Source organism: Cheilinus undulatus, linkage group 7 (genome assembly GCF_018320785.1).
Source record: "Cheilinus undulatus linkage group 7, ASM1832078v1, whole genome shotgun sequence".
Lineage (NCBI taxonomy): Eukaryota > Metazoa > Chordata > Actinopteri > Labriformes > Labridae > Cheilinus > Cheilinus undulatus.
Window position 1 is genome coordinate 52,965,026 of NC_054871.1, and position 27,987 is coordinate 52,993,012.

General features: G+C 40.5%; 1 protein-coding gene across 4 annotated transcripts in view; it reads left to right on the forward strand.

Annotated features, from left to right (window-relative positions):
- prrc2c (proline-rich coiled-coil 2C) overlaps nucleotides 1–23,057 on the forward strand; it is a 98,555-nt gene extending 75,498 nt beyond the window's left edge. Inside the window, exons 22-34 of one of the 4 annotated variants that reach the window (XM_041791354.1) lie at nucleotides 1,758–1,850; nucleotides 1,952–2,053; nucleotides 2,299–2,470; nucleotides 2,575–2,793; nucleotides 3,101–3,222; nucleotides 4,490–4,644; nucleotides 5,243–5,492; nucleotides 5,568–5,678; nucleotides 11,729–11,923; nucleotides 13,850–13,950; nucleotides 16,535–16,661; nucleotides 17,251–17,502; nucleotides 21,509–23,057. In XM_041791354.1, coding sequence (XP_041647288.1) covers nucleotides 1,758–1,850; nucleotides 1,952–2,053; nucleotides 2,299–2,470; nucleotides 2,575–2,793; nucleotides 3,101–3,222; nucleotides 4,490–4,644; nucleotides 5,243–5,492; nucleotides 5,568–5,678; nucleotides 11,729–11,923; nucleotides 13,850–13,950; nucleotides 16,535–16,661; nucleotides 17,251–17,502; nucleotides 21,509–21,772 — 2,163 coding nt within the window. In that variant the 3' untranslated portion in view covers nucleotides 21,773–23,057. Of the gene's footprint in view, nucleotides 1–1,757; nucleotides 1,851–1,951; nucleotides 2,054–2,298; nucleotides 2,471–2,574; nucleotides 2,794–3,100; nucleotides 3,223–4,489; nucleotides 4,645–5,242; nucleotides 5,493–5,567; nucleotides 5,679–5,974; nucleotides 6,080–11,728; nucleotides 11,924–13,849; nucleotides 13,951–16,534; nucleotides 16,662–17,250; nucleotides 17,503–21,508 lie in introns of those variants that run through there. The other 3 variants (XM_041791355.1, XM_041791356.1, XM_041791357.1) reach the window with 3 other exon arrangements.
- The last annotated feature ends 4,930 nt before the right edge of the window (nucleotides 23,058–27,987 follow it).

Genomic DNA, 27,987 nt, shown 5'->3' on the forward strand with positions numbered 1-27,987 from the left:
TGCTCGGGCCTTCTTTTGCATGAATTACTGCATCAATGTGGCGTGACATGGAGGCGATCAGCCTGTGGCATTGCCCAGGTGTAATGGAAGCCCAGCTTGCTTTGATAGCGGCCTTCAGGTCATCAGCATTGTTGGATCTGGTGTCTCTCATCTTCCTCTTGACAATCTCCCATAGATTCTCTATGGGGTTCAGGACAGGCCAGTTTGCTGGCCAGTCAAGCACAGTAACACCGTGGTCATTGAAGCAGCTTTTGGTACCTTTGGTAGTGTGGGCAGGTGCCAAGTCCTGCTGGAAAGTGAAATCAGCATCTCCATAAAGCTTGTGAGCAGAAGGAAGCATGAAGGTCTCTAAAATGTCCTGGTAGATGGCTACGTTGACTGTGGACTTCAGAAAACACAGTGGACCAACACCAGCAGATGCCATGGCAGCCAAAATCATCACTGACTGTGGAAACTTCACACTGGACTTCAAGCAACATGGATTCTGTGCCTCTCCACTCTTTCTCCAGACTCTGGGACCTTGATTTCCAAATGACTTTTAATTTTCTGAGAATTTTGGGTTTTCATTATCTGTTAGTATCACTCTTATCCATACTTGTTGAATTTAGGTTAAGTTGAGATTAAGGTGTCAGCTGCTCTAATTTAAACTAATGTCTGGTTAAATATTTTTGTAATGATCATCTAGTACTGCACTTTGGTTACAAATTTCAATGATAAAATCTTGAGTAATTTTTTTCCCCCACAATGAAAGCAATTTTAACCATCTGAGAGCTGGAAGTAAAAACGCCACAGGATTAATAAATGATGTTCCGTTCAAACACCAGCGATCAAAATCATAATTTCACTTCCTGATGACATGAAATAGAATTAAAGGTAAATTAATTCAGTGGATAGTAGTTTGGCATCATAATTTCATTAAAATGAGAGGCTAACCCTGGCACACACTTGCCCCACATATTTGGCAGACTCTCCTTTACACACTGGGGATGAGAAGTATTTGTGCTGTTTTTCAAGAAACTGTTCAGAAATATGGACTGGGCTGGGATCCATTAGGATGAGAGGTCGTAGTGAAGCTGTGCAAAGTTAAATTCTTCAGCTCTGATCAAATCTTTGTAACTTGTTGAAGTACAGTGGGACAAAATATGTAGATCTCTCTCTCTTTCTCCAGAACAGTCCTGCTGTCTCTCTCAGCCTCTCTCTTTAGGACAGTGAGTCTGTTGAGCATGCAGCTGCTGCTTGGTGTGCTCTAGTCTGTCGCTTTGAAGCGGGTCCTGTAAACGTTGTTACCTCATGTTATGTCACATTCCTGTGCTTGGACTCCTTTATTTGCGTTCTTACCATGCCCAGGCCCACCTCATCCTTCCATGTATCCCTACATTCTGTTGATTTTGTGAGACTGTGCATCTTGTAAACTACGTGCCACATTAGGCTGTGATGGCTCGTCTGTACACAGGCTGGGCCTGAAGCAGTTGGAATGCAGGCTAGTGGAGTACTGAACAATAAACAATGAATGAATATTAATAAATTCTGGCCTGTGCCTGCTTTACAGTTGGTTATCAGACCTCCACAGTCTAAATCATCTGGTCAAACAGACCTTAAACAGCAGGTTGCATAAATCATGTGTGTTTATATTTTACTTACCTGGTTTTCTTACATCAAACTGCATAGTAAGTGTTTTTGTTCCACCATCATGGAACGAACATCAGTGAATCAGTCATGTTGATATCTTTATTCTGAATGTCTGTTTTTCCTCTCAGGAGTCTGTCACTGACTACACCACGCCCTCCTCCTCGCTGGCCGACAGCGTTCCTACAGGAGGAAACAAAATGGAGGAGAGTTTGGTGGCAAACGTGAGTGAACATTCTGCAAAAACACAGCCGTCATTTTAATCCTAAGAAATCAGACATTTGCCTCGTCGAGAACCTCCTCTCTGTGGTTTTGTGTGTTTCAGGTGGCTCTGCCTCACTCCCTGCCCCTCCCTCGTCGAGAAACGCTGCAGCAGAGCTCCAGCCTCAGCACTGTCTCTCCTGCAACAGTGGACCTAACACTAAAGGTATGCAGTGCTATTTTTCTCTCACTAACAGAAGAGATGATTTAGAATTTGCACACATGCAGGGTAATTGATGTAGCATGGACCAAATCAACGTGAGCAATGCATCTCAGACCTCTGAGCCATTTGGTCCCCATTTGTGTTCTGACCCTCAGATGCATTCACATGGAGGGTTATAAATCAGGCCTTTAGTCCTTTGTTTATTCGTGATAAAACATGATCTAAACTCTTGTTTTTCTCTCCTTCAGATGGAATCGGCTCGGAAAGCGTGGGAGAACTCCCCCAGTTTGGAGAAAAACTCTCCGGTCACCTCGTCGTCCTCCCCCATCACATCCTGTGCGTCTTCATACTCCACATTCTCTTCAGCCTCCATGCCTCAGATCCCTGTGGCCTCTGTGACCCCCAGCACCTCCTTGTCAGGTGAAACTACCCCCCAGTTAACTTTGAAACCTTAAAATATGCTCTAACTCTCTTTGGATATCTATTATATTCTGTATTAACTGTGTTTCTCTTCCCTTGCATAGGTTCTGGTACATACACGACGTCATCCCTCAGCACTAAGACCACCACGGCCTCTGACCCCCCAAACATCTGCAAGGTGAAGCCTCAGCAGCTGCAGGGTGGGGGTCTGTCCTCCTCCAGCTCCAGCAGCAGCAGCAGCTTCTCTCAGCTGGGCTGTGTGCCCCCCCTCCTGCCCCAGCAGCAGCAGACCCCCCAGGTCTACGTCTCTCAGTCTGCAGCAGGTGAGACAAACAGCACTGCAAAGTTTGTTGTCGTTTTAACAGTTTTAACATGGTTTACAGTATAACCATAGGCTCTATTTCAGACCCCCATATGTTTATTAAATGTAGAGGGAGAAATAGAAAAGGAAGATGGAGAAAAAGAGAAGAGGGAGGTACAGACGATGACCATAATGAAGATAAACTTATGTCGATGAGACAGGCTTTTCTAGGATAGGTCTGTAACTTCAGTGGTGAAGGCAGCAGTAGAATTAGCAGTAACAACCAACTTTGATAGCAGACTGATGTAAATTTGAATTTTTGTGTTAAGGTTCTGCAGCTCAGATTCCAGCCTTCTACATGGACACTAGTCACCTCTTTAGCACCCCACACCCCCGCCTGGCTCCGCCCTCTCTGGCCCAGCAGCAGGGCTTCCAGCCTGGCCTCTCACAGGTGAGATCACCTGTGAAAAACACTCCTAACAATAATGTGATGACTTTTCAGCAGATTAAGGATTTATATGGTCTTGTTGATCAGGATTTTCACAGATACCTGCAGCTAAGGCTTTATTTAAGACAAGAAATGAAAAAGGTGAATTTGGATTTACCTCAGCCGGGTATTTTGAAAATTGTACTGGATGCCTATAAATCCGAGCTAATTTGCAAAGTTATTTCAAAATTGTACACAGCATCTAAAATTGGACACCTCAGGATATGTGAGAGAAAGATGGAAAAAGGAAGCAAATATTGTAATTGGAGAGGATTGGGAATATTTAAGCGCATATCAATAGAACTACCAGCTCTTTGTTTTGGAGGGAGTACGGATGGAAGAGCATAATAAGGTTTTCCTGACTCCTGCACAGAGAAAATATGCAGATACAAAATGTTGGAGGTCTTGTGGTGCTCCAAAAGCAGATCACTTCCACATATTTTGGGATTGCCCCTTAATAAATCAATACTGGGTGAAAATTAAAGAAATTTTATAGATGAAGTAATAAATATTAGCCCCATTAGGTTTTGAAATTTTGTATCTGGGAAAGATTGATATTTTACATTTAAGAAGAAGGGATGACTATAAAATGATGAGAATCATGCTGTTGGCTAGTAAAAAGGCAATCACCAGGAGATGGCAAACTGATTTGGTGCCCAAGGTGGATGAATGGGTGGATGTTATGCTCTGTATCTATAACATGGAGAAAGTTACTGCATCCATTAGGTTGGAAGTGGACAAATTCAGAAATATCTGGAAAGGATGGTTAAAGTACGTAAGACAACATAGATCAGGTTTTGTATAGGGGGTGTTGCAACTGTCCAAGCAGTATTGCATTTTTGTTTCATGTATTTTTTGCTGGACAAGTATAAGAGTATACCTAAATATTATACACACCTTGGTGAGAGACCAATTGGAAGATCTTTTTTTACACCCTGGTTCGATGCTACAATGTTCTTTTGTTCCTTGTTTGTTTTCTGTTTTTGTTTTTTTCTTTAATTATATTATAGGTATTTTTGTAATGGATACATCCGTAGTGTAGGAAATGGGCAATTAGGAACTTGGCTTGGAGCTACTTGTGATCTGTGTTTTTATAAATGCTATTGTATCATGTAAAAATGTATCCTTTGAAATTGAAATTAATACAAAAAAAACACTCCTAACACACTGCAGAAATATGTTTTTTACTATTTAAATAACACCACCTGTCCATGTTTGTCTACCTTTACAGCCCACAGCAGTGCAGCAGATCCCCATCCCAATCTACGCCCCGCTGCAGGGTCAGCCGCAACACCAACACACACACCAGGCTCAGCTGGGACTCAGCACGGGACCCCCAGTCTCCCAGCCCCAGGACCTGTTCAGCTCCTCTCTGCAGCCTTACAGGTAAGGTAACACACACCTGTCCTGTCCCGTCCCATGAGTCTGGACTGGACAAAAACTCATATCTAGATAATTTTTTTAGCCTAGTGGCCATATGCTACATACTGTACATCAGAGATGGGCCAATCCACGTTTTTCAGTCCCAATCCAATTCAGATACATATGAACTGCTACCAAATATGAATTATGACATTAAAAAAAAATTTAAAACATTAATATTCTTATTGTTTTTGGTGATGTTCGGTTACACAAAGCTCCAGTGAAATTGAAACAAGATTTCTTATTCAAAGACCAGAAATAGTTGTGTATCAAACTTGATATAATTGCTAATAAATGTATTTAAACTTGCAGTGGCATCAAACAGATGTGAGTTTTACTAATAATGAAAAGTGCTTCTTAAAACAGATTAAATAAAACAGCTAAACATAAACACGTGATGGCCAGTTTCTTACTTTACTGATGTTTTACAAAGCATTAGGTCTGACTTCAGTTTCTTAAAAAACAAACATTATCTTACTACTATCTTGTCTGTTAAAATTTCAGAATATCTTTACCTGACCTGAATAGCTCTTAGTTAAGGTCTCTAATGCCCCCCCTCCAGGTCCCAACAGGCCTTCATGCAGAGCAGCCTCTCTCAGCCTTCCATGATGCTGTCAGGACCGTCACTGCACAGTTACCCCGGCGTGCAGGCACCCGAGCTGGGCAAGCCTCAGTCTAATCTGGCCTATCAGCAGCCTTCCTCCACCCAGCACATCCCCATCCTGTTTGAACCGCAGCTCAACCAGCCGTCGGGTATGGGAGGCTCCCAGCTCATTGACACTCACCTGCTGCAGGTATCCAGGCTGCTGACGGTATCTATCTAACGATGTGTTCAGTCTTTTCTCCCTACTGTTGTGTATTTATTCATGGGATCTTTGGTCTTTCAGGCTCGACAGGGGATGAACCAGCACTCTAACATGTACTCTGGACAGGTGCAGCAGCATGGACAGAGCAGTTACTATAGCAACACGCAGTCACCCAGCTCCGCCATGCAACAGGTAACCTGCAAACAAATTAATTTGATCATGTTGATCAATGAGAGTTCATCTCTTTCAGGGCTGTGCGTTAACTTTTTTGCCCATAGCACTGATGCTACAGACATTCACAATCCTGTAGCATAGAACAGGAAACCTGTAGCACAATAATATATAAAATGCTTGTTACATCTCTAAAACCAACATGTAACCAAAATATATGCTTAGTAAGTGAAAGTACTTGAAGAACAAAACCAAAACAGCCTAAATTACAGCCCTCCATTAATGTCTAACAAAGCTAACAGCCAATCCTTTTTAAGGGTCTTGGGATGCAGCAGAGAAGAGAGGCGCTGACTGTTCATCTCCACATTCAGACACAAAACAAGAGTAAACTGCAGGAAGCTGACTAACTTTATAGAAGTGTTGGTGCTTGAAGATGAGTAAAGCAGTATGATTTGGAAATCAGACCTTAAGATTTATCAGACAGAGGAGCTAATAAGCTCCAGTCATGCTGCTATTTGCTTCTGTAATCTTTTAGTTTTTATTCATCATTTTTTTTACTTTAGGCAGGACCAGCAGACAGCTGAAGTCTGTTTCTGTGATCACCTTATTTACTTTTACTTTAATGTGTTCTAGAGACTGAAGTATGTTTCTGTGTTCATCCGTGAACTTTGTTTCAAGGACTGAAGTGTTAGGTCTATGCATTTATATATTGGTATTGATATTGGCTAAATTTAACTTGTAAATATCTCCATATTGGATAAACCCCAATACTGTGCCTTCTTAGTCAAACTAAGAAATAGAATAAAATACAAATTTGAGGTTATGTGGGCCACTTAACCTACCAAGGGCCACAGTTGGCCCACAGGCCATAGTTTGGACACCCCTTATAGATTTACTGATACTCAGAGTAATAGGAAACTATATGTAACATTATTAGACATTCATTAAACACTGTTTGGTCCATATTGTACTATCACACTGGGGTCTGATGTTTGTAGAGTTAATGTAGATGAATAAATCTACTGTTCTCTTGAACAATATAATTATAGCATTGGTACAGTTGGAGTTAAACGGAATCACCAAATTGTGTCTTTATCCTAAATATACACACAGTTTCTGCAATGTGGGGCTGTATTGATCTTCTACTCCTGTCTCTCTCCCTCACACACTGCTGTCTGTCCGTGTCATATCAGACCTGTATGCTACATTCAGACGTGTATTAGCTTGTTAACCAAACAGCAGCAGCTACAATATTAGTGAAGAGAAAATAGAGCTCCACACCACGACAGCTGGAGCTGTGGTCTGCAGCATGTAGACCACAGCCCTAAACTGGTTTAAAACATACCTCCAAGACAGGCAGTTCTTTGTCTCTATTGGAGACTTCTATTCAAATAAAGTAGGTGTCAAGTGTGGAGTGCCCCAAGGTTCCATTCTTGGACCACTATTATTTAATCTTTACATGCTCCCGCTTCCACTGGTCATTCAAAAATACAATATAAGCTACCATAACTATACAGATGATTCACAACTTTACATATCACTTTCCTCAGATGACCTTGATCCCATAAACATCCCTTACTCAGTGTCTTGATGACTTAAACTCTTGGATGTCAGAAAATTTTCTACAGCTCAACAGAGACGAAACAGAAATCCTCATTTTTGGTTCAAAAACTCAAAGACAAAAAGTTGCTGCTCAGCTCAGTCTCTCTAAACCCAAAGAATGAAGCAAAAAACCTTGGAGTAATTCTGGACAGCGATTTAAATTTCGAAAGCCATTTTAATCAAATCACTAAATCTGCTTTCTGCCATCTCAAAAATATCTCAAAAATTAGAGACCTTCTGTCAGCATCAGATGCAGAAAAAGTTGTACATGCATTCATTTCAAGTAGACTGGACTACTGTAATGGTTTATTTACAGCTCATTCAGAATGCTGCTGCTAGAGTCCTGACCAGAACAAAAAAGTTTGAGCACATCACTCCAGTCCTCAAATCCCTCCACTAGCTTCCAGTACAAAGTAGGATTGATTTTAAGATACTGCTCCTTGTGTGCAAAGCACTGAATGGCCTTGCTCCTCAGTACATCAGAGACATGCTGACAAGTTACACACCAGTCAGAACTCTCAGGTCTACAGGTAGCTACCTCTTTACTGTTCCACGTATAAGTTCCAAAGCAGGGGAGGCTGCTTTCAGTTTTTATGCTCCAAGTAAATGGAACGCCCTGCCTGCAGACCTGAGAGGGGCTCCAACATTAAATACTTTTAGAAGCAAATTGAAAACCTTACTCTTTGCATCAGTTTATGGTTAGATTTCATTGGCTGCTTTTCAGTGTGTGTTTGTGTGCATGTTGTGTGACATAAATCTGTGTGGATAGCTTTGGTGTGCATGTTGAGCTTTTACTTCTGCTCAGATTCTGTGTATCGTGTTCTTAATTTGCAGTACAATGATTGTTGCGATCACTTGTTTTGACTGTGAAGCACACTGTGTTGCCTTGTGCATGAAATGTGCTATATAAATAAAGTTTGATTTGATTAGAGGAAATAACATTCTGCTTGAATTCTGAATGAAATAAAGGTTAAAACCAACAATAAAAACTTTTCATGATGGGAAAGATGTTTTCGCTCTTCTGCTGACCTGCTTCGGCATGAGTTGGAGATAGTTGCAGGGATGAAGGATTTAGTTGTTGTGTGAGTGGGTACAGTGGCTGCTAGTGGAGTGATTAGCTCGGAAGTAGCCTCAGCAGCGGTTTTATGAGAACTGGACAAGAGCAAAGAGACTGACAGCTTTTACATGGCAGTAAATATATTTTCCTTCTTCCCTCCCTCTGGGCCTGATTTTAGGAACACGGAGCAGAACCTGAAGGCATTATCAACCTGGTTTTCTTAGTAATGAATGCAAAACTGAACCAGAAAAGCCCTCAGAGAGTGCAGACCCCCGCCTTTAGCCCTATCTCCTGATGGTGAAGAATCCTTTAAAAAAATTCCTGGATCAAGATGGTGATCCGGATCACTCCCAAAATCTAATCAGTTCTTCCTTATGCCATTTCTGACATTTCTTGAAAACTTTCATCAAAATCTGTCCATAACTTTTTGATTTATGTTGCTAACAAGCAAACTAACAAACCACCAAAGCTTTTAAAATAACTTCAGTATTTAATCAAATAATTTCATGTTTTCTTGAATTTCCCCTATCACTATCTATCTGTCTATTCATCTGACTGACTAGAAATCATGTAGTAGCCTTTGTACACAAAGGCTTCTTTATTTAATGTGCGATGCATACTGATGGACTTGACAGTTAATCAGACACCACAGGACTATTTATATTAAACATTATCTACTGTCATTAGATGCCTTGTCACCTTAATTATTATTGTATTGAATGGTTGATCTGCTGAAATATAAGGTCTGTATTTTCCTTCTAGGTAAGAGGAAGTAGTTTTGAGTTTAGATTAAAATCATCACCTACTGAAAGCAGCCTAGCTTCCTCTTGTGTCTTTATTAATGCACTGTTATGTCTCAAAACGTTTCTGCACACGTACTCCATCAGCTGAGGATCTGTACTGGTCACTAGGGCTGCAGTAATAGATTCTTTTTGTAGTTGAGTACTCTATCGATTCTTCTGACAATTAATCAAGTACTCTAGTAAGAAATATTGCATTGTTTTAATCAGTCACTTTTGCTTTTTTTAAGAAAAGAAGTACTAGACAAATGAGAAAAGAAGCTGGGCCCCTTAAATGAACTACTTCTTAATTAAAAATTGGTATTAACAGGTTCTCTAAAGAAAATATATTTTACAAAGTGCAATGAAGTTCTGATGACAGTTTACATTTCTTAAAGTTACAAGGAAAGGAAATTAAATAATTACATTAGATCTTGCCAAAGACTTGAGTCATGAATCCTGACGGTGTTCTGTGAAACCGTCGGGTCAATCAGAGAAGTTTATGAAATTCCCTGAAGTCTGCAGACGCAAACTGAGCGCTGCGAGTCATGCAGGCAGCGTGTAAACTCAGAGATCGGTGTAGGTTTAGCAGTGCAGGCGTAATGCCATATTGGCCATAAAGCCGCGGCTTCACATCCCCTCATCAACTTCCTGATTTTTACGCCTCGTATCATGCATGTTAAATTTCAGTAACAGCGAAACAAGTACATTGTGTCACACAAATAGCTGTCCATGCAAAACACAGCACGCCATGCAACACACGGTGTGATACAGCGTGGGCATATGGGTATATGACTGATTTAAGCGAAGCCTCGAGACAGATAATTTGCCTCAAGGAATTTTTTTAATCAGATTACCCGGATAATTCGAGGAATCGTTTCAGACCTACTGGCCAGGGTTAACAAAGTGAGGATGTAGTTATTAAAATAAAAAAATAGGGGTGGAACGGTTTGGTTCATGGAAAAACAGTAATTCCAATTCTAGATTTTCCTCACTTATTTTTTTTTTCATTGACTAATGTCAGTGCAGCTATTATTTTGTTCAGATTTTTGAAATATAAATTTGAATCAACATGTAAACACAACTAAACAGTCTGCCCAAGTGCATGATGGGAAACTATGCCCACACATCCCCACTGATTTGAAAATGCAGTGAGCAGAGCTTAGATCAGTTGACTCTCTACAGAGTTGGACAAACACAATACAGTCAAATAACTCCAACACTGAAGACCAGAATGGAATATCAACTCTCCAGTTTGTACTGTGTGTGGATGTGATGTGGAATTTTTCTGTATGTGTTACTGTGAAGTCAACAAAGGAGATAAAAGTCTGAGAGTATATTATCTAGTTAAAGTACAGTTACGCTGGTTAAAACTTTAGTGGAAGTTAAGTGGCCCTGTTCCTGTTTGAAGTGTTTTACTCTGACTCCTGTAAACATGAAAGCAAAACTATTTGGCTCATTGCAGTCAAAGACTCAGTAAAAATACCACACTTCCTTTCCTCTGCTTTCAGAGTTAAAGCACTAGATGTGATGCTTTTTAAAGGGAAACCTGCTCTGACATTATAAAGGCAGAAGTATTGGGCTCGCAGCTGTGAAAAGGCTCATAAACACAGAGAACCACATTTATTAACTGATCCACACGTTGCAGGATGCAGAGCATGTCAGACAGCACTTTAAAACGCAGAGTATGCAGAGAGCAAAGAGAGATTATGGATGAGTTTACCACTCACAGAAGGAGATCTTCTGTCAACAGTTATAGCCTTACTGGATGGGCTGAGCACCAGGGCGCTACGTTCTCATAGTTACTATAGATCACACCTGTTCAAATATGTGTGAGGACAGGAAGTGTGCCCTGTGTGCTCTAACGATCCAGACTTGCATTGCTTATCTGCTGCCACCACAGACTGTAGAAAGAGTTGGACAAACCCTGTGTGACGTCAGTCGTATGCTTACAATAGGCGGACTCAAACAGCTCTTGAAGCCAATCCGTGGAGGTTTCCATATTGAAATCACGGTCTCAACCGAACTATGGATCAAACTAACGGCCCGACCACTAAGCGCGACTTCCTGTCAGCCTGCTAGCTAGCATTCTGGTTGACAGAAACAGAGCCTCTGCCTGCCAAGCTAACTGTCAATCAAATGAGACGTGCCAATCAGCTTTCATCCTAAATATAACCCAAACAATCATGGTACAAGAAAAATTCACCCCCCGTACAGTGGGAGCACAATAAGACACTAGCTAATGAGACACGTTTGGGGTTTTGAACCAGGCTATAAACCAGTTTATTTCTAGTGTCAAAACCAGCTGTTGAACATGTGTCCAGATGGGACTTCCAGTGTTCCTGCAGCCAGCCTCAAGTGGACACTCTCGGCATGGCAATTTTTTTGCACTTCCGCATTGGCTTCATTTTTCAGGACCAGAGGTTGCCGCCTGGCTGCCACCTATTATCATTCTTCAACCATGCAAATGTTTGCGGTATGACAAAATTTTCCCTCATTATGAGAGTGAGACTCATGGGAATTTAATATTTTTTACATGATTCCCACAATCCCGCACCAATATCAAGGCCCTATTGATAAAATAGTGATTAGTTTCTCTGCCTCTAACTTGTTTTATGTGTTTACCTGTCCAGGTGACTGTCCCTCTGCCCAGCTCTCAGCTGTCTCTGCCAAACTTTGGCTCCGGTGGCGGTCAGCCCCTCCTCGCTCTGCCCCCCACCCCTCCTCAGGCTCAGCCCCCCAACATCAGCCGACAACCCCCGGTGTCCCAACCGTACAGAGGGATCATGGGCCCAAACCACAGCATGATGCAGCCACCCACCAACAAGGTATGATGTGAACATGTGACCCTGATGGTTAGGTTTTTATCATTAAAGGGAGCTTTTAAGGTAAGTTCAGGCCAAACCTGATTGTTTTCTTGTCGATGGACGATTTTACGCAAATAAAACAAATTCACAAAGCTTTTACTTAGGAGTCTAGTTCCTTCGTAGGACTAGCTTTTAATCAGAAGTCTGGTTCCTTCAGAGCAGAGCTTTTACTCAGGGGCCTGGTACTTTCAGAGGACAAGCTTTTACTCAAGAGGCTGGTCCCTTCAGAAGACAAGCTTTTACTCAGGAGGCTGGTCCCTTCAGAGAAGAGCTTTTACTCAGGAGCATGGTTCCTTCATAGAGCCTTTTACTCAGTAGACTGGTACCTTCAGAGGACAAGCTTTTACTCAGGAGCCTGGTTCCTTCGAAGGAAAAGCTTTTACTCAGACTCCGACTCCGACTCTGTGTTCCTTTATCTGGAAATCTTTGAATAAGGTCATTGGGGCTATAATTTTTTGCATGAAATATACCTTTTTTTCTTTATTTAGCATGTCTTTGTCTTGTATGTGGTCTGATGGTGGATCTGAGGACCTCATCCAGGTACCTAATGGCAGTCAGGGTACCTCTGGCACATGGAGGTCACAGGCTCCACTTGTGGATGTCGGACCCTCAAATCCCCGTCAAGGAGTCTGTTTCTGACAGGTTGAGCAGAAATCTGCACATTAGTGGCAATCTGGATGCCATTTTGTTGGACTCTGGCAGTGCTCCTCCTGTTCCTACTTGCACAAAGGAGCAGATAGTCCTGCTCCTGGGTTGCTGCCCTCCTATGGCCCCCTCCGTGTCTCCTGGAATCTCCTCCATGCTTTTGACAGTGTGCTTGGAGACCCAGCAAACCTTCTTGCCATGGCACACATGGATGTGCCATCCTGGATGAGCCGCACTACCTGAGCTACTTCTGTAGGTCACAGCTACCTCCTCATGCTACCACTAGTGGTGAGGACACTGGAAAAATGCTAAAGTAAGCAAAAATCAGCCAGAAATGATGAGGAGAGGGAAAAGGTCTGTGGTCACCACCTGCAGAACCATTTCTTTATAGGAGCTGTCTCACTAATTTGCACAACAGCAGCTGAAGCTGGTTCACAATCAGTGCTGCTTCCTAACCAGACAGGCTGATATCCTGGAAGTGTGACTGACTTGGAGTTACATTGTGATGATTATGTGTTTCTTTTATTTTTTTTTTCAGCAGTGTATATTTATCTGGGTGTTAGGGCCAAAAATTTGCTCAACATAAGTTGAGAATGGGATGATATTTTCGCTGCAAGTTGCACCATTAGGCAACACAAATATTTTTTGCCGTTTGGTCTGAATATTTTTTATTCCGTTTGGTCAGACTATTTTTTATTCTGTTTTGTCTGAATATTTTTTATTCTGTTTTGTCTGAATATTTTTTATTCCATTTGGTCAGACTATTTTTTATTCTGTTTTGTCTGAATATTTTTTCCCGTTCTGACTATTTTTTATTCCGTTTTGTCTGAATATTGTTTCCCCTTTGGTCTGAATTTTGTTTATTCCATTTGGTCTGAATATTTTTTCCCCTTTGGTCTGAATATTTTTTATTCTGTTTGATCTGAATATTTTTTTCCATTTGGTCTGAATATTTTTTATTCTGTTTGGTCTGAATATTTTTTCCCATTTGGTCTGAATATTTTTTATTCCGTTTGATCTGAATATTTTTTTCCATTTGGTCTGAATATTTATTCTGTTTGGTCTGAATATTTTTTCCCATTTGGTCTGAATATTTTTTATTCCGTTTTGTCTGAATATTTTGCCATTTGGTCTGAATATTTTTTCTGTTTGGTCTTAATATTTTTTCTCGTTTTGTCTGACTATTTTTTTCCTGTTTGGTCTAAACGTACAGTAACAGATTTTTATGTGGACTCTCTACAGATGGACATGGACCTGAAACTGTTCGGCAGTGGGATGGATGTAAAACCTGGAACACCTCCTGTCAGCGCCAGGAGCACCACCCCCACCTCCAGCCCCTACAGGTACCACACAGAGAGTCAAAACATTAGCATGTATTCCTCACATTAGCATCCATTTTTGGTCATTCAGATGCCAGATTGGCAGCACTTTAGTCCATGCGTTCATGCTTTGTGTTGATAAGACGTCTTCAGTGAGGGCCTATGATCCAAACTCACAATCCCACTTCTCATACAACCAACAGTCCAAACATTACTGTAGCTCTCTGGATTACCCGGCTGAGTTTTATTAGTAGAGTTACACAGGTTGATTTTCTTGAATGGAGATGTTTCTCCTGTTAGGGAAAATTTAATTTAAAGTAGGGATCCACTTTTTTTTTCAGTTTCGATCCGATTCCGATAAATATGTGCCAATACCGATACTTATTACAAAGCAAAAAAACAAAAAAAAACAAAAATGAATTGAATTTAGATGTATTCCAAACATATTTTTTTAACTACTACTAAATTTTGATTTACTAGTCAGTTAAACTAATCACCTATCATTTTTTATGAACACGGGCTTGAAATCCCTGTCTATAATGCTTTTTAATGAACCTCCCGCCACTAGAGACTGCTCTAGCTTCAGTTAATGGCTGCAGCCTTCCTCTCTGACCCTTCACAGGATGTAAACAATCAGAAGCTCGTTGGTGGCTAACAGCTAACCAGCGTTTCCGCTAGACTTTTTTGTCCCCAGTCAAAATGACCGGCAGTCCTTAAGAATTCCAGCCATTTAGAACAACTACCGGACATTTGCTTTAACATTATTTGCTGCATTAACAGAAGCAAAACGCATAAATCTCTTATTTATTTATTTTTTTTGTGTAAGTGGTTTAAAGTATCAGAATGAAAGCTGCGCTTTTCCTTACACACGCAGTCAGTTACACAATATACGCCCACGTTAAACTCATCAACAACAGTTAGCTTCACATCAGCACCATTAGCCTGTTAGCTCATTGGCCACTATCATAACTTAACAGCCAAATACCATCCTCCACCGACAACAACGATGCATCCAAACACATAACAAAAGGTGCTCTCTTAACTGGACACTGCGTTAGAACTCTACATTTCAAATGAAAAATTAGTCTTACCGTCAGCTGCTAATGTCAGTCCTCATGATGATATAACTGTAACCTCTCTGGAGAGAGACAGAGCCTTCGTTATCAGCTCCAAGCAGTCCATGCCATTCTGTCTGATGTGATTCTGTGTTGACTACAATCCAACTTTATCAGAGGATTGATCATAGGTAGTTTAGTCGAAATCCACTACAACTCTATCTGGCGTAGGCCTCTCTCTCTCTGCTGCTGCATCGCTGTTTACAACGCTCAGCTGTACAGTTCCCTTTATTTCAGCCTCCTCATTACTCGCAGTGATGAAATAAGATCCCTCCATACCGATGATATTAAGCCTATGGTTAACCAGGAAAACCTCACTTAGATTAAAATTCTGCTTTAAGAGAAAGCTCTGGTCAAACTTTCCCTGCATGGTCCCCAGCAGTACTGAGCCTGCGCAGAGCTTTGACGTCATCATGCATACATAATTAGCCATGTGCTTGCTGTCTGAGGAGATAAACAACCCCAGCACCACAGGACAGTAGACGTAGTAAGATTAGAAAATTTTTGTTTATATTAATGCATTCTCGCAACATATCTTCTAGGTTACACAAAATATAATATGAAAGTATTCAGTATTTACTTATCTGGTCATTTGCATGTTTTCTGCCGGACATTTTGACCGGTTATATTTTTATCTGCCGGACTTCCACCCTTTTTACCGGCAAATGACCGGCAAATGCCGGCTAACGGAAACTCAGCAGCTAACGGCTAAGCAGATAGCATATAGTAGGAAGACCACGGTATGACAATTTTCCAAAGGAGTAAATAGAAATCAAGTGGTATGTGGGCTGTCGAGGGTTAAGCTCACGTATGACTACTCACTCGAAGTGAAAAGAGGCCAAATATCAAAGCATGAAATTAATCTGCAAAGAGGAACGAAGGCGGGCGGTGCTAGCGCTCGCCACGCTGTATTATCAGGCTAACGTCACACCCACTCCTCTTTGTGTTCTCTCATCTTTAGACTGGTTTTGACTATTCTGAATATAGATTAACGTTTAATCGACCAGATTATTATACCGCTAAGAATATCCTAACCAATACTAGTCACTAATCTGTCACTTGGATCGGTGCTGTCAGTCAGGTATCCGATCTATTCATTACATCCATATCGGACCCGATACCAATATTGGATCGGATCGGTCCCAACCCTAATTTTAAGTATTTTACAGGTGCTATTAAACAGAGACTGGAATTTTTAACACAGTTTTTCCAAACATCCTCTTATTTTAGATGCTAACATTATTTTACTTTATAAATTTATTTTTTTTTTTGCCTTCATCTGTATACCTGGGCAGTATCCAGGGGAACTGGCTGACCCAGCTGTTACAGTTGCTCTGCTTTACTATGAATGTACACATAATGACTGGCCAACTGTTTTTCTGTCTTTTGCACTAGTGTATATGTGATTTAATGCTTTACTTTAAGGCACTTTAAGACATTTCTGTGCATAAACAGATACTGCAAAATCTTTACTCTTTCTCTTGTGCGTACAGGGCAAGCTCAACATCCCCCAGCAGTCAGTCCAGTAAGATGAACAGTATGCTGTACCAGAAACAGTTTCAGCCCAGCTCAGCCGGCATGAGGATGACCCAGCACTTCCCAGGACAGTTCAACCCACAGGTGGGCTTAGGATGACCTAAACCTTTAATACTGGTCATTATTATAGGACCACATGAACGTTTAATCCCGATCATTATTATAGGACCACATGAACCTTTAATCCCGATCATTATTATAGGACCACATGAACGTTTAATCCTGATCATTATTATAGGACCACATGAACCTTTAATCCCGATCATTATTATAGGACCACATACACCTTTGATACTGATCATTATTATAGGACCACATAAACCTTTGATCCTGATCATTATTATAGGACCACATAAACCTTTGATCCTGATCATTATTATAGGACCACATGAACCTTTGATCCTGATCATTATTATAGGACCACATAAACCTTTGATCCTGATCATTATTATAGGACCACATAAACCTTTAATCCTGATCATTATTATAGGACCACATAAACCTTTGATCCTGATCATTATTATAGGACCACATAAACCTTTGATCCTGATCATTATTATAGGACCACATAAACCTTTAATCCTGATCATTATTACAAGACCAAATAACCTTTAATATTGATTGTTTGTATCTGCACCGATTGATTAAACTAACTCTTATCTATGCGTTTCAGATTCTCTCTCAGCCCAACATTGTGTCTCCACTTGTTCGGCCTCCTCATGCTAACTCATTTGCTGGAGGTGTTCAGCGCTCGCCCATGGGTCCCCCGATGTCAGCTAATGTGGGCGGCGGTCTCATGCCCCACCCTCGACCCCAACATTCGCAGCACCCACAGCACAGCCAGCACACTCCCCGAGGACCTTCTGGCCCTCCCCTGGGACCCCGAGGAACACAGGCAGCTCTGAAGGCTGAACAGGACCTGAAGGTCTGAGTTTAATCTCAATACCTCTGTCTATAACTCCATGAAAATGATGGGAAATTACCCTAAACACTCAAACCCTTGACCCCTCACACACAATTCCCTGTCACATTCACAAATTTATAAACAAGTTTCCAAAATTTCCTAGAAATACCAAAAACGTTTCAAAGCAAATTCCCCTAGGAAATCTTAATCAAACTCCCATTAAACTACAATGCATTTCTTAAATTTGCATCAAAGTGCCTGAAAATTTTCTAAAAATTTCCCCATCTTCTGTTTATATGTCCAAATTTCCCATGAAAATGGAAGAAAACATCATAGTAAACTTTCCAAAATTGTCAATATCTCTCCCAAATTTCCATGAAACATTTCAAGCATATTTCTCCTAAAATTTCTAATCAAATTCCCTAAAATTTACACATTCTCCAAGATTGTATGAAACAACTGGAATTCCCCAAAACATCTGCATTTCCAAAATTCCCATAAAAGCAACCCAGAAATTCAATGCAAATTTTCCTAAAACTTTCGATTACACTCTTGTACATGTAAACACATCCCCAAAAATTTCCTTAAATATTTTTAATTTTGCAAATTTATTCCCCAAGAATAGATTAAATGATGGAAATTTCCTGAAATTTTTACAAAAATTATAAAAGTTTACAGAGGTCAACCCACCCCAAATTCTGGAACAAATTACAAAAACACTTTGCACATGAATTTTCCAAATTGAAAAAAAAAAAAAAAAAAAAAAAAAGACAATAAATGCAGAGCAATTTCCCCCCTAATTCCAAATTGGATTCCCAAAAATGATAAAACATTTTCTAAATTTACATGACAGTGCCTGAGAAATTTCTGAGTAGTTTCCCCCAAACAAATTTCCCTAATTCCCAGGAAAATAGGGAAAAAACTAAGTAAATTTACTTTCAAAGTGTAAAACTCACTAAAATATATTATCGTCTCCCCAAAATAACCGTTGCAATAATTTTGAATTTCCTAACAAATTTACCCCAAAATTTCTCATCCGAATCTGAGACTTAGCCCAGTTTAGACCAAAGATCCGCAACGAGATGAGTTGAAACCTGCAACTTCTAGTTCCACTCTGCGACTCTCTAAACACCTCATGGTTCACACTGCTGCAATTGAAGGAGACAATGCATCGTTTCCATGGCAACGACTCTAATGGTCACTATAAAGAGATTTTATAGCTAAGTTACTGCAAAATAAACCTGTCTCTCCAAGAGGGATGGTTCTGCACATTCACTGATTTTGTGGTCATGATCACACCTTTTGCACCCGTGATTACTCCTCCTTGTCATCAACATCGTGCAGCTGTGCAATTTCACGACACATTAGAATACAAAAATGCTTTGCTAGATCAGTCTTGTTGTAATGAAGATGTCTGCTGAGAAAAATAAATTTTTCCACGGACAGTTTTAGCTCAGACAGCCTTTAATTTCTCCCACATTAGCCTATTTCATAAAGCGCCGTGCATAGTGTCCGTGCACAGCTGGAAAAAGAGAGAGCCTTTTCAAATGACAATCTATTAACCTTTTATTTTTTTCTACATTATTTGCCTCTTGGAAATGATCACGTCGACCCTTTTTTTTGTTTGTTTTCACACAGAAACTTCAGTCCGTCAGCTGAAGTGCAGCTGATGGAGGAGACGGAAGTTTAGGCAGAAGTTTCGCATCACGGCAGTGCAGTTTAACGGCAGGCAAACACAAAAATGCTTTTCTAGCCCCCTCCTGTCATAATGAAGATATTCGCTGAATGTAATCAATTTTCCATAAACAAGTCAAGCTTCTACAGCCTTGGATTTCTCATGGATTATCATATAAAGCGCAGCGTTACCTGTTTACAAACACAGCTGGAGATTGTGTGACTTTTCAAAAAGCCTGTTTCTATTTCACTTTATCTGCTCCTTGGAAGTGACTGCATATATCTTTTCTTTTTTTGTTTTTTTTTTTTTTTGTTTGTTTGTTTTTTGTTTTCACTCTTAAATCTCAGTCTGAAAGCTCTGCCATCTCCTCCATCAGCTGTTAAGCCTGATATGCAGCTGATGGAGGAGGCAGGAGTTTGACAGGCTCAAGTTACTGTGTTGAATCTTTGAAAAGATCAGTGTAAGCCTAATTATTTCCAAGAAGCAGATAGATGTGAAAAATTGAAATAGAAACATTGTTTAGAAAAGGTTCTCCTTTACTTTATTTAGCTGTGCTCATAAGTAGGAAGCGCTGGGCTTTACGGGATAATCCACAAGAAATTCAAGACTATAGGAACTGAATATTAGGGGTGTCAACGACTAAGGTTTTTCATAGTTGAATCTGATTCGTCAGAGTTTGCCTTTAGTCGACTAATAGTCGAACAGCATTTCCGCTAGACTTTTTTGTCCCCAGCAGTCCTCAAGAATTCCGGACATTTAGAACAACTACTGAACATTTGCTTTAACATTATTTTACTGCATTAACAGCAACAAAATGCATAAATCTCTCTCTTACTTTTTTGTGTAAGTGGTTTAAAGTATCAAAATAGAAGCTACGCGCTTTTCCTTACACGTGCAGTCAATTACACAATATACGCCCACGTTAAACTCATAAACAGCAACAGTTAGCTTCACATCAGCACCGTTAGTCTGTTAGCACATTGGCTGCTACCATAACTTTGCCGCTTACAACAGCCAAATACCATCCTCCACCGACAACAACGATGCATCCAAACACATAACAAAAGGTGCTCTCTTAACTGGACACTGCGTTAGAACTCTACATTTCAAATGAATAATGAGTCTTACCATCAGTTGCTAATATCAGTTCTCATGATGACTGCTGAAATCTCTGCTAAAACTGTAAATCTAACCATCCTGGTTTATTTGGACTAGTACCAAAAACACAAAAGCTCCACAGCAGATAGTCCGGTCCAGTGCTCCTCTCATTAACGGCTTATCCAAGACTACTTCTGCTAATTAGCAGGTGTAGGCCTCTCTCTCTCTGCTGCTGCATCGGTGTTTGCAACGCTCAGCTATACACTTCCTTTGTTTCAGCCTCTTCATTACACGCAGCAATGACATAAAATCCCTCCATACCGCTGATGGTATTAAGCCTTTGGTTAACCAGGACACTTTACTTAGATTAAAATTCTGCTTTACAAGAAAGTTCTGGTCAAACTTTCCCATTTTCCCTGCAGAGTCCCCTGTGATACTGAGCACGGGCAGAAAATAGCTTTGCTTTGACGTCATCGTGCATACATAATTAGGGGCTCGGGGCCATGTCACGAGCCACTCTCCTCCTGGCTCGTGGCATAGCCGCACCGCCCCCCTCGCGATTTCCACCTGAGGAAATTATCTAGTTAGCCATGTGCTTGCCGTCTGAGGTGATTAACAACCCCAGCACCACCGTACAGTGGGTGGAGTCTGATTCGACTACGAACCTCATAGTCAAATCAGACCCCTTTGAATCGAATCACCAACTATTCCATGTCACCCCTACTGAATATAATAAATTATTCTCAGCAGATATCTTTTTTATAACAAGACTGATCTAGAAAAGCATTTTTGTGTTTATGTGTGCTGTGAAATTTTGCTGCCATGCTGCGATGGGGATGACAAGTGATTATCAGGAGGATCGATGAGAAAAGGCATATTTCTAAAATTGATAGCATAAGAATCTGACAGAATGGGCATATATAGCCTTTCAAAATGAGATTTATATTTCCCTTTCCACATTCATCTGCTTGCAGCATTCTGAATCCTGCTGTCTACGACTTGACAGGCTGAAACGCTGGTATATATCGACGGCATCAATCTAGCTGCTACGCTCAGTTCAGACTGCTGCAACTCTCACCACATTGTAAAACCATCACTAGCAAATCTTTGGTCTGAACGGGGCTCAAGTGATCACTATGGAACATGAAATAGGTCCCAGAATCTAACCTTTGGTCAGTCCTTTAGGGCCCACAAGAGAAAAAGAGGATCAGTAAAAACCACTGGCACTCATTCAAATGTATCTTCTGTCTGCAGGCGAAGCAGCGGGCCGAGGTGTTGCAGTCCACCCACAAGTTCTTCTCAGAGCAGCAGCAGCAACAGCAGCAGCTCAAAGCCTCCCCGGTAAGCAAAGTGTCCCGCCTGGACCAGGGAGGGAAGCCCCCCGTCGACACCTCAGCCCCCAACCACCAGTCCGGAGGAGAACGCCCGGATTCTGACAAACCGCCCGTCTCTGCGGCCAAACCAATCCGGACGGGCCCAATCAAACCGCAGGCCATCAAACCAGAAGAGGGCAAGTAGAGAGTGGGTCAACTCTCTTCAGATGACCCCGCACGGATGGAAGAGAGGAGTAGAGTCCCCGTCACATATCAGCCTGGGGAGGGGGAGGAGGGTGATGGCTGTCCTGGTCTTTCTCCCCCCTCATCCCCCTGCAGGTGGGGGCCCTTCAGCTGGATTCTTCCATGGTTGAAAGGAGATAGACTTCCTGACGAGGCTGTAGATCTACAGAGCGTAGATCAGAGAGCTGGACAACAGATTCCAGAGATTTGCTGCTGAGTTTCTAGCTCTTTGATTTCTTTGTTTTCAGGTAGGATGTGATGTTAGACGAGGAAGAACCAATCAGTTTGTTTTTGTAGTCAGAACAATCCGTCACTTTGTGTTCTCCATAACTAATCCAGACGTCTGAGCGTCTCCTCACTCACTTGACGGTTTGATCCACAACCAATCAGATCACAGACTCTGTCCTCGTTTCTTTCAGTTCGATTTTCAGGATGGGAATGTGAAATCGCAGCGGTTAATTGACTTTGATTGATTATTGATTAGTCTGCCTGTGAGCCTTCTTCGCTCCTGCCTTCTGCTCTTCATCTCCTGCCTGAGAATCACCTGCGTGTGTGCGTTTGTGTGCGTTTGTGTGGGGTGTGTTTGTCGCTCGTGTTTATTTAGCCAAAGGTTAAAGCAGCGCAGAGATGATGTCACAGCCCTGTAGGACACTGTCGCCATGGCAGCAGAGTATGGTTCCACAGTATGATCACTACATGCTGCTGTCACCCCGCCATCACCACTCACGCCCTGCCCACAAACATACAGTCACTGTAGAGCCCCCAGAGCTGCTGCTATGACTGAGCAGTGCCCTTAGCTAGCGTTAGCGGGTAGGGCTAATTAGAGGAGCGAAATCGTAGAGCGTGCGTCTGCCCACCCTCAAGACGAGGCGATGGAGGCGAGAGCAGGAGGAGCCGTGATGTTGGGTTTACTGACCAGAGCGATCAGTGCCGTTTCCCGTCTCTGCCTCACCTCCGCTGGCTCGCTCGCCCTGCCCACGATGCTTTCATCAGGGATGTGGAGATGGGTCCTTCAGAGATGTACAGTAGTATGCACCCAGAGGGGGGTGGGGGGGGGTGGTTCGGTCCTCCTCACCTCGACCCAAGGGGGAGAGTCCTTACTGTGGAGGAGGGAGGGAGGGGATGATTATTTTCTTTGTTTTTGTTGAACTTGTACAGGGGTTTCATCGCTGTATTAAAATATGTACGGTCTTATTTACATTCTCTCGGTTTGGTTACAGAAACTAATAAAAATAATATACTGTTCATACCCTCTCTGCGTCTTTACTCCAGATACACTTCAGCCTTCATACTCTACATGTGGCTCTCTCAGGTCTTATTCTGAAAAATTATTCTCCCGGGAAAAACCTTTACAAAGGGAAATTTGGACCTCAGAAATGATCCGCTGTAAGCCAAATCAGTCCATTTGTTTCCCGCACTTATACAGTCAGTTTTAATGGTCAAGTTTAATTTTCCACCTTTATTTTTTCTCAGTATTTCATCCAAATGCATGACAGAACATGACAGATAAATATCACAGATTCTCAAGCAGTGATACTCGACATGTGACTCTGGAGCCACATGTGGCTCTCTTATGTCCTGATTTGAAGTATTTTTCCCCCCAGAAAACCTTAAAAAAGGGAAACTTAAACCTCAGAAATTAAACTTTGCATGTAACATTAATCGGTTTGTTTCCCACTCTTGTACAGTTGGCGTAAATCGTAAACCTGTATTTTTTTGTTTGTGTATTTCCATTGCCCTTATGTACAATACCCCCCCCCCCGCGCCACTTTTAATAAATTTTTGCAGCTTTTTAAGCCCAAGTTTGCCACTTCTTTTTTGCCCCCTTTCACCAGTTTTTTCTTTTTTGTCCTGCTTTTTGCCATTTGCAAGATTTTTCACCCTTTTTCCATGTTTGCCCCTTCTCACCAATTTAAGCTGCCTTTTTCAATAAAATGCGTCTTTTTTCATTTTTGCCACATTTTTAGTTTTTGACCAGTTTTGCCACCTGAAACTCATTTTTTAATCAATTTTTGCCACTTTTTCTCCCCATTTTTGCCAATTTTCACTCATTTTTTTTTGCCACTTTGTGGCTTTTTGACAAGTTCACCACTTTAACTATATCATAGCCACTTCAACCCATTTTGCCAGTTTTCACCATTTAGATTGTGGCTCTTGCAAGGTTTTTTTTGTTTGTTTGTTTGTTTGTTTTTATGTTTTTTTAACAATTTGGCTCCTTGGTTGAGCAGGGTTGAGTAACGCCTGTTCTAGAGAAAAGGGACAAACGGGGTTCAGAACTTTTACTGCAGTAATGTGATATGGATTTTTGTGTAGGTTGAGGTTTAAACTTGCAATTGTGTAAAAGAGTTAAATTCTTTTTTTTCCGAAATGACTGTGCCCATCATATCTTGCTTTTTTGTGAGACACTCAAATTTAATTTTCATTTTAATAGTTCAAGATAAACTTTTAGTTTTTAGTTGACTAATACTGGTATTCAATCATGATATTTAGTAATAAAATGCGTATTTTTTTTTTCTCTAATATAAACCAAAGTTAACGAACCTTTTAAAACGAGTTATTGTATAAAGATTAGATGATACATTACCTAATAAACACGATACTAAAACAGAGTATGTTTTTTTGCGATATGAACATCTGATGGCACTGACAGGCATCTGTAATAATCTTAGACTGTAGATGAAATGATGAAAATGAGAGGTGAAACCAAACTCTGAATGCTCTGATTAATATGTTTAGAGTAATTATTGGATTCTTTAATATTTTGAGCATTCTTAGTTCTGTATGCACTCACATCCCTGGACTGTGGAATTTTTCAACTCTTTGGCCCTTTGGTTGACCAGGGTGGAGTACCACTGCCTTAGTATGTTCATCACATTCAGGATGTTATCTGTTCTAACCACTAGGCGTCAGTGCAACGTTACTTAACACTAGAAAGGCTGAAATTCTAAACCCTCTAGAAAGACCATTAGAGGTCAGTTTGACTGATGGAAAACACGCTTGTCTCTGATGATGGATAACCAATACTAACAAATACTTTTATTGTGTCTGAAAGTCTTTTTTCAAAATGAAATAAAACAAAACTACATTTTAACTGATTCATGTAGACATTTTCACACACACACACACACACACACACACACCCCCATCCTATTCCTGTTTGAAATAGATGAATCATCTCACTCTCCAAGGACAAGAAAATAACCCCTGGTTGTATCTGATTTGATGATGAAACATTCTATCTAATCATTAATGGCCAAAATAAACTCTAGAACTATAGATGAAGGTGGAATGTCCCTGAGTACTGGAGAGTTTTGGCCTCATTTTCCTGATAAATACTGTAATTACAGGTTCGATCCCCGGCTCTTGTAACCACATGTTGAGGTGGTGTTTTGCTTAACCTTGAACTGCTCCCACTACTGCAGCACTGATGTATGATTGGGATAATTTAATCCTAAAGGACACTTCCCATAGCAGCATCCACATTGGTGTCTGACCTGAGTTATGAAAAGCATTTTGAGTTTTCCTTACAAAAATGATGTTTTGGCTGGAATCCATGTCTGTCATCATGTGATGCAGAACAAACCTTATGATTCTTATGAAGCTTCAAGAGTTTTACATTTTTCCCTGGTTAACCAGTGCATTCCTTATGTTTCTCTGGCAATTTTGAAAGTGGCAAAGAATCCCAAATTAATTCCCTGGTAAACTAGAAGTAATCATTATTCTGTCCCTGGTTGACTGGTTGTAATCCCTCATTCTTTTCTGGATTAATTTGTAGTTTAAATCTCATTCTTTCCTTAATTATTTACTAGTAAATCATTGATTCTCTTGCTGATTAATTAGTAGTTAGTTCCACATACTTTCTTTGTGAAACTTAAAGATAATCCCTAATCCGTTCCCTGATTAAATTGTAGTAAATCCCTTATCCTTATCCTCATTAGTTTGTAGTAAATCCCTCATTCTTTTCCTGCTTAACTTTTAATTAATCCCTCATTCTTGCCCTGATTAACTAGTAATTAATCCCTCATTCTTGCCCTGATTTACTAGTAGTAAATCTCTCATATTTGCCCATATTAACTAGTAATTAATCCCTCATTCTTGCCCTGATTAACTAGTAGTAAATCTCTCATATTTGCCCATATTAACTAGTAATTAATCCCTCATTCTTGCCCTGATTTACTAGTAGTAAATCTCTCATATTTGCCCATATTAACTAGTAATTAATCCCTCATTCTTGCCCTGATTAACTAGTAATTATTCCCTCATTCTTGCCCTGATTTACTAGTAGTAAATCTCTCATTCTTGCCCTGATTAACTAGTAATTCATCCCTCATTCTTGCCCTGATTAACTAGTAATTAATCCCTCATTTTTGCCCTGATTAGCTTGTAGTTAATCCCTCATTCTTGCCCTGATTAACTAGTAATTAATCCCTCATTCTTGCCCTTATTAACTAGTAATTAATCCCTCATTTCCGACCTGAATAACTAGTAGTTAATCCCTCATTCTTGCCCTGATTAACTAGTAATTAATCCCTCATTCTTGCCCTGATTAACTGGTAGTTAATCCCTCATTTTTGCCCTGATTAACTAGTAATTCATCCCTCATTCTTGCCCTGATTAACTAGTAGTTAATCCCTCATTCTTGCCCTGATTAACTAGTAGTTAATCCCTCATTCTTGCCCTGATTAACTAGTAGTTAATCCCTCATTCTTGCCCTGATTAACTAGTAGTTAATCCCTCATTCTTGCCCTGATTAACTTGTAGTTCATCCCTCATTCTTGCCCTGATTAACTTGTAGTTAATCCCTCATTCTTGCCCTGATTAACTAGTAGTTAATCCCTCATTCTTGCCCTGATTAACTAGTAGTTAATCCCTCATTCTTGCCCTGATTAACTAGTAGTTAATCCCTCATTCTTGCCCTGATTAACTAGTAGTTAATCCCTCATTCTTGCCCTGATTAACTTGTAGTTAATCCCTCATTCTTGCCCTGATTAACTAGTAGTTAATCCCTCATTCTTGCCCTGATTAACTTGTAGTTAATCCCTCATTCTTGCCCTGATTAACTAGTAGTTAATCCCTCATTCTTGCCCTGATTAACTAGTAGTTAATCCCTCATTCTTGCCCTGATTTACTAGTAGTAAATCTCTCATTCTTGCCCTGATTAACTAGTAGTTAATCCCTCATTCTTGCCCTGATTAACTTGTAGTTAATCCCTCATTCTTGCCCTGATTAACTAGTAGTTAATCCCTCATTCTTGCCCTGATTAACTAGTAGTTAATCCCTCATTCTTGCCCTAATTAACTAGTAATAAGTCCTTCATTCTTTACCTGATTAACTAGTAGTAAATCTCTTGTTCTTGCCCTGATTAACTTGTAGTTAATCCCTCATTCTTGCCCTGATTAACTAGTAATAAGTCCTTCATTCTTTCCCTGATTAACTAGTAGTAAATCTCTTATTCTTGCCCTGATTAACTAGTATTTCATCCCTCATTCTAGTAATTAATCCCTCATTCTTGCCCTGATTAACTAGTAATTAATCCCTCATTCTAGTAATAAATCCCTCATTCTTGCCCTAATTAACTTGTAATTAATCCCTCATTCAGTTAATCCCTCATTCTTGCCCTGATTAACTAGTAATTCATCCCTCATTCTTGCCCTGATTAACTAGTAATTAATCCCTCATTTTTGCCCTGATTAGCTTGTAGTTAATCCCTCATTCTTGCCCTGATTAACTAGTAATTAATCCCTCATTCTTGCCCTGATTTACTAGTAGTAAATCTCTCATTCTTGCCCTGATTAACTAGTAATTCATCCCTCATTCTTGCCCTGATTAACTAGTAATTAATCCCTCATTTTTGCCCTGATTAGCTTGTAGTTAATCCCTCATTCTTGCCCTGATTAACTAGTAATTAATCCCTCATTCTTGCCCTGATTAACTAGTAATTAATCCCTCATTTCCGACCTGAATAACTAGTAGTTAATCCCTCATTCTTGCCCTGATTAACTAGTAATTAATCCCTCATTCTTGCCCTGATTAACTGGTAGTTAATCCCTCATTTTTGCCCTGATTAACTAGTAATTCATCCCTCATTCTTGTCCTGATTAACTAGTAGTTAATCCCTCATTCTTGCCCTGATTAACTAGTAGTTAATCCCTCATTCTTGCCCTGATTAACTAGTAG